Raw genomic sequence first — 7753 nt, 5'->3', positions numbered from 1 at the left:
TTTTCATTAGAACCGTTATAACCGAACCGAACCGAATCGTAATCATTAAAACCGAACCGACCTTATATAACTATTTGTTTATATGATAATAACATAAAATATTACTCAAATGTGCATCGTTTATGTTGAATTACTTTTTGGTTGTGAATCGTTTATATATTATCCACTTGAATATTTTTTTAATATATTTAACGTTTGCTATTGAATTTATGACATTTTATTTTTAATTTTGAATGTAGGCATCTTTTTTAGCTCTTAATATTCTATGCACAAATAAACAATATTTTGGTAATCATTATTTTTTTTTAAATACTAAGCCCAATTCAATATCTTGGTCAAACTTTTTTGGCCCAAAATACGAGTAGAAAAACCGGATTAAAAAACAGAACTAAACCCGAAAACCAAAAAAAACGAAACCGAACGGTTTTGAAAAATCGAAAAACCAAAAGTTTGGTTTTCGGCTCGGTTTTAGCACACCCCTATTTGGTAGAAAAGAATGGTTTCTGAACTATTTGTTGTATTTTAAACAAGTACATGGACTTTAATATACAATCAAATGAAATTTTTCGTGTAAAATAACAATACATATTGAATTTTTGTGCCTTGTGCTCTCATATAACAATTTGAATCTTATCATTCCTCTTGGTTTTCATAAGGCTCTTCTAATGCCTTCTCGATATCAGCCTGCATTACAAAACCACAGCTAATTAACCTCTCTTGAACAGGCCGTCTCCGAGAGTCGCTAAAATTTTTTGGGTAAAAGGCGAGCATAAATTCAGGCCTTAAGTAGATTATAGGCTTTTAATGGGCCGGTTATGATTTGGGCAATTGGGTTGTAGATTATAGACTTTGGTTATGAAAACGGCTTCTGCATGTGTTTATATCTAAAAACTCTAAAAAGATTATGTAAAAACGTGTTTTTTAAATGTAAAAACGAATTTTTTTATTATTTTTTACAAGTAAAATACATGGTTCCTAGTGTCCCACTTTTTTATGGTTCCCTTTTGAACCTGTCTATATATATACTAGTTTTTATCCCGTATTACGTGAGTTGTTTTACATTACTCGTTTTTAATATTTATATATTTTTTGGGTTTAATTTTATTTATTGTAATGAAATTTATAATATACTTAGAGTTTGATGATAAAAAGGTTTCACAAATAACTAAGATGTTATAACCCGGTTTAAAAGTTATCTGGGTTTGGTAAGACCCAAGACCTGTTTATTTTTTTACTATGAAATTGTTTCTTAATATTAAATAATATTTTTTTTTTTTTAAAATATATAATAATTTTTAGTAAATCCTATTTTATAGGACTTTCACATCAATAATTTGGTGAGAATAATTTTTAATTTAATGAGATGTTATAACCCGTTTAAGGAATATCTGGGTTTGGTAAGACTCATACTCGTGAATTCGGGTCAAATGCATGAGAAGCCTCCATTTAAAAAATCAAGCAAATTTGACGACTCCAAAAAAAGGGGGGAGCGACCACATCGCGACACGTAGGATTTTTATGTTTTCGTTTATATATATTATAGATATATATAGTAAAATTTTTTAAAGATTTCCGGGGCCCACCGATAGTTGGGCCTGAGGCCGTCGGCCACTCTGCCATGGCTCATAGCCGGGCCTGCTCTTGAATCATAATCGAAGATTGAAACTATTTTTGTAATAATAATTAACACATTATTCATTTATAAATAACTTAAATTGTTAAGCAAATTGATTGAAGTCGAAATACTACCTCAATAGCAGACGGTTCAGTCCTTGCCCCGAACCGACGTATTACTAATCCTTTCTTGCTAATTAAAAACTTTGTGAAGTTCCATTTGATTGCAGTGCCCATAAGTCCACCTCCATTTGCTTTCAAGTACTTGTATAACGGTGCACTGTTACTTCCGTTGACTTTGACCTGATTCCATTAAACATACATTTTACAGTTTAGTTCTCGGTTTATTTCAGTTTAGTTTTCGGTTGGTCTTGTTTCGTTAAGATGACAAGGGATAAATTAGTGATATTATACTTTTGCGAAAATTGGATATTCGGCTTTGAACCTCTCACACACGAACTGAACAGTCTCTTCTATCGGCCCGGGTTCTTGTTGCAAGAATTGATTGCATGGGAATGCAAGTATCTCAAAACCTGGATCAAGAATCGAAATCAGATAATACGCGTATCGTTGTTTAGATTAATATAAAAATCTGGTTGGATCACAAGTTGATTCAATGATGAATACAATATATGTATATACATCAAAATATGTTTTAGAATGCAACTTATGTTTATCATAGAGTAAAATACATAAAAATAATCATGTGGTATAATAAAAAAACATATGATAAGGAATTTAAAAAAAAAACCAGAAAAGGTGATATTATTCAAGATTTCAATATGTTGAAAATTATAGTGTTTTTCTAGTGTAATATAAACGGAAGTTATATTTCGTTAACTTGGTTAGCAGGGGTATCGTGTTCACAGATTAAATCGATAAACGGTCAAGCATAGGAACCCAAAGACGACACAAGTTTTAGATTTTAGCATAACATAAAACATAACAAATTATAAAATAAACAAGTCAACCCGTAAGCCTGCCGGATTCACCTAACACTAGCATGTTTAGTTAAACGTCAAAACTCCCGAATCCGTTTACGCTAAACCTAATTTGTGTCAGGTTCGTGTCGTGTCAGAAACAGATATATGCTCGAAATGTTTGTTTCCACATTTAGGTCCAATTTACTACCTCAAGGACATTACCATGAATCCATAATATGAGAAAATTTATATAAAAAAATGTTTAAAAATTATCACCTTTGTGAATATTTCACAAAAGAAATATGTTAGAAAATTATGCTAAGAATTGATAGTTTCATACCTTTATCTTTGTATTTCCTGTAAATCTCCGTAAGTTGCGTGTAATTCGAATTCGTTAGTCCACTGTTGCATCATAACAAACAACTATTAATCCCGATCGAATCCAATTTCAACAATCAAACAAAAATAATTTAGCACACACGAACACGTTATTAAAACTTTTCTTTACGTCTTTTTTTTTTTTACTTTTACGGCATCATTATTATTTTCTACGATAATGTTTCACGTTTTGGTCTAAATATTTTAAGATCTCACATTTTAACGTTCCACCATTAACATGGTTCATTGTTTTGACGTCTGTTTTCTATGATATACACCATACGATCAAAAGCAAATGATAAAAATACGAACCATTTGGAAGCAACATTGACAATGAGCAAAACTTTCCCTTTATAAATGCTAATATTCACATCCTTTCCCATGCTATCCTGCGCCTCGCAAATAAAAGCTTTCGGATTAAAATGAAGATCAAAACATTGGATGAATAGTAGTAGTAATAATAATAATAATAATAATAATAATAATAATAATACCTGGACTGTGAAATCATGAACTGATGATTGTTCTGGGACAGATGCAGAAGCACCCATGCTTGCATTGGATAATTTAGAATGATTGTTAAAACAACAAGAAGAACATATAGAAATGGATGATGATTGATCATTTTAGAAAACAGGTTACAATAATTTCTATATTTAGAATGAAGATCAATAACAATTTACATACAAACTTATTAATTTTTTTTATGAAAACTACCAAAATGTTCATTTGACACGTTAAAATTAAGAAAATACACACTTATACCAAAATTTTCTAAATTCGTCTACGTAAAATCTTGTCAGGTTATCGACTTTTTAGTCATTAGTCATTAGATGAATATCAGCCAACCAGATGTTGCCACACGTCATTCTATTGTCGGCTCGACAATTTTCTTTCTCTTAAAATCTCGTCGTACACAAAAAAATAAAATAAGAAAAAACAGTTTTGTACAATTCTATCCTCAATCTTTGAAAAATAGGGCTCGAAATGAGCCGAGCTCGAGCCTAGTCAAACTCATGCTCGGCTTGACTCGTTTCGTTTGCACCCCCTATGCAAAACCCAACATTGTTCGGTGTGAAAAAAAAAACAGTTTGTACAACTCTACCCTCAAGTAGAGGTGCACAAAAAACCCGTACCTAGAACCCGATTTTTTTTACCCGGGTATTCTATACCCGAAACCGGAACCGACCCTACCCGTAGGGTATGGATAGGGTATACATTTTGAGGTCAATACCCGTACCCGGAACCGTACCCAATTTATCCCCGGTCATACCCTATACCCGATACCCCGGTTCTACCCGATACCAGTTTTCTAATACCCAAAATAATACATGAGTTTTTATAGTATATTTTTATGTTTACTTGACAACTTTTATGGTTAAGTTTTTGTAAAATGCATGTTACTAAGTAAATAATTTGTAATTAAGTGGATTTATGGTTTTTGTAATATAGTTTAATTATTTTTATACATTAATAAGCAGATTTAAATATTAAACAAATTAAAAATGTATAAAAAAATACAAATTCAAAACCGGGCATTAACACCCGGTCGTACCCGGACACATACCCGGTTCCAATATGTCACACCCTCAAAATCCACTAACGGAGTTTTACCGTCAGAGGGAGTGAACTAACAGGATCGGAATCATTAGTTATAATCAAACCATAAAAACGTTTAAAAGAAAATAAGTGCGGAAGCGTAAAAAACCAAAAGACAAAAGTTGCGTCACGCAGGACGACTTAAAATCCAATGGCAACAGTTTAAAATCAGTTTGCATAAACAAAAGCGTTTTCAATAATGGATGATCCTATACCGCGCGCCCGCCTCGGCTACCTGAGAATAACATACTAAAAGTGTCAACACGAGGTTGGTGAGTTCACAAGTTTATATAAAATAAAGCGTTTAGCGTTTTGCGTTCAGCGTTCAACGTTTTGCGTTTAGCGTTTTGCGTTACCAGATAGTGTTAAATCAATTATATATCGATAGGTAGCTAGCCTATACAACAAGTATTACTGAGTGTTCGACACCGAAGCTGACTGTTTATCAAGTGCCTTGCCACCAGGTCATCCAGACCATGGTAATGTGTTAGCCAAAATTACACCCACTCGACCTCCAGTCGAGTTTAGCGTTGGGTGGGGTTTGTCAAACCCAGTAGTACTACTCAACAGTGACTCGCTATTTTCCAATACTAAACGGTTCGATGTGTAGGACTTCAATTGTTTCGTTTGCCACTTAGCCTTTACAAGTGATATATAATTTACTAACAAAATCTTAAAAGCGTTTTCGGAGTATGTTATCTCCCCCCAAATGAAAAGGTTTAAAGAGTTTAAAAAGGGGTAAGTGAAACTCACTGTTTGCGAAGAATTCCCAAAAACAAATCACCAAGTGATGCGCGTCACAGAAAACTCTCACTGGCGTTCTATAACAACAAGGAGATTTTTCTAAGTATCGGAACTATTATCGAGTCTCTAGACCCGACACATAATTCCTAAGCACAAGATACGTTTCGTGTTTCGTTTGTGAATCGTGTATGAATTAACAAGTATATTTGTGATACGTTACACGTGTAAACAACTTCTCAAGCATCAAGTATAAACATAGCATACTTCTAGTAATGTTCTAACACAAGGGTATTTTGGTCAAACACGTAGCAATTATCGATTATCAACATATTTCATGTACTTTCGCCTAACTCAGCAACTAGCTTTACCGAGACAGATTACTACTAGTAAAGATTACTCTAATCCACAGATCACAACTCATCAATTAATTCATCAAAAATCACCACAAGAGCATACATGTGTTAGGTTTCCAGAACATATTTTGTTGTATTTTTATTCCACATATATTTCTCACAATGATCAATTTACTACAGCAAACTCACAATAGTCAAATTCATGCGCAACAGAATGTTATTTAAAATTCCCATTAAATGAAAAATCCAACAAATGCAAGACCAATTGGGTTAGGTTCTTAACTCAATAAGTTAACTTCCAGAAGTGGAACCAACCCATTTGGTCTTGTAGTTCATGAGATATAATATTTACAAATCAACCTAACAGCAGGTCTCACAATTCAGATTTGCATAACGTTTTTGTAAAATCATAAAAGTTAACTTTTTCACGTTCAAAAATTGCAAATTTATATTCTTTAGAAACTAGACTCAACCTAGTTCACTGTAGTATCAATTATCTCGACCAATTTTCACATTCACACCCCGTTACAGTCAATTGAACATCAATAACACAATCTGTCCAGAAACTGTTTGCATCCAAACTCAACATATTAACTATCTATGGACCATAATCCGTTCATATGACCTTCTAGACACCATAATCACTATCCATGCACATCAAATACACACCACATACATGATTAGGGTTTTACTTGAACTCAAAATCAAAGAAACAAGCAATTAACATGCAATAACATCAATTCTAGTTATCAAATCAACAATCAATACATAATTAACCATCATCTAATCAAAACAAGTCATATGAACATTATATATATAATTTCCGGATTCTAGGGTTTATAATTATACCTTCAAAAGCACAAAAATAAGCAAGAGGAAGGTAGAAGATGACTAGAATCGGGTGTAGGATGCTTCAATTGTGAAAAACAAGATCAAAAACCAAGAGATATGTGTGTGTGTGTGAGCCGATCGTGAGGAGAGGGGAGGGGGGGGGGGCTGGCCGTCGGTTTTGGGAAGGGAGAGAGGGAGGGCTAGGGTTCTTGATTAATATTATTTAATAACAATATATTACACTCAAGTCCCTCAACTTTCAAATGTTACTTTTCTAGCTTAATTAACTAGTTCTTGTTTCTTGTCTAGCATTACACACAATATAATCAAGTAACACATATGTTAACACATAATTATCACATAATTATTGTTTTGACGTTTTTCGTTTATTCACCAATTGTTTGCGTCAACTCGTTTGCGTTTCGGTGCAATTCCCGAAAGACTACACATGTAGTAACTGTTCAAGCGTCATTTAAACCCTAGTTTAAATGTAATGAGTTGTGCGTTATAGATTCAATGATCTTTAAGTTTGAATTGACGGAGTTAACCTGAAATTGACGAATGTCACACAATACCCGAACCCGATCATACCCTACCCGGGTACATAGGGTTGAGTTTTTCTCTTCAATACCCTACCCGAACCCTACCCGATTTCTCTCAATACCCGATTTTCCAATACCCGATCATACCCGATCCCGAGTATTAGAAAAAACCCGATTTGTGCACCTCCACCCTCAAGGCCTCAAGCTAAAAACTTGATAAAATGGCAAAAAACATCCTTTACGTTTGAACGTTTTTCAATGGTCGTCCTTTGGGCAAACATATAGCAGAAAGCATACTTCATGTTTCAAATCTATTTCACGTCACGTCCTTTGACAGTAACCCCGTTAATTTTTCTCGTTAAATCTGGTCATGTGCAACGCACATGAGGGTAATTTTGTAATTTTACAATCTATTTATTAACAAATAATCTAAAATAATAAATATATAAAAAAACTCTCTCTCTCTCTCATCCACCCAGTAACACCTATCCATCTTCTTCTCCCACAATAACATCTGAACCATCACCACCATCACTCACCTATCAAACAACCACCACCCATCACCTTCCACTGCAGCCGCCACCACTTGCCTCCCTATTACCTCTGTCTTCTTAACCTAATTACCGACTACGAGCACCACTTACCACCTTCCACTGCCTGCCAATTGGTCAAAACCCTCAAGATCAGCCAAAGAGAAAGCGATTTCGTCCATAAACCCTAGATTTCGAAAGCCTAGGGTTGGAGACAAACACAATACCCTACAATTTAG

General features: G+C 34.0%; 1 protein-coding gene across 1 annotated transcript; it reads right to left on the bottom strand.

Annotated features, from left to right (window-relative positions):
- Positions 1-633: 633 nt before the first annotated feature.
- Positions 634-3466, bottom strand: LOC143555483 (putative glutathione peroxidase 4). Its single transcript, XM_077045019.1, has 6 exons — positions 3410-3466; positions 3228-3304; positions 2878-2939; positions 2029-2147; positions 1750-1917; positions 634-684 (listed from the first exon to the last, which is right to left on the bottom strand). Exons 1-6 carry the CDS (start codon positions 3464-3466, stop codon positions 634-636), a joined length of 534 nt encoding a protein of 177 aa, XP_076901134.1.
- Between the last annotated feature and the right edge of the window lie 4287 nt (positions 3467-7753).

This window comes from Bidens hawaiensis, unplaced genomic scaffold (assembly GCF_021521415.1).
Source record: "Bidens hawaiensis isolate Kalapana, Puna unplaced genomic scaffold, B.hawaiensis_p1.1 tig00018136_1, whole genome shotgun sequence".
In the NCBI taxonomy this organism is placed as follows: Eukaryota; Viridiplantae; Streptophyta; class Magnoliopsida; order Asterales; family Asteraceae; genus Bidens; species Bidens hawaiensis.
The sequence above is the reverse complement of the archived record's forward strand: the minus strand, read 5'-3'. Positions and strand labels throughout refer to the sequence as shown.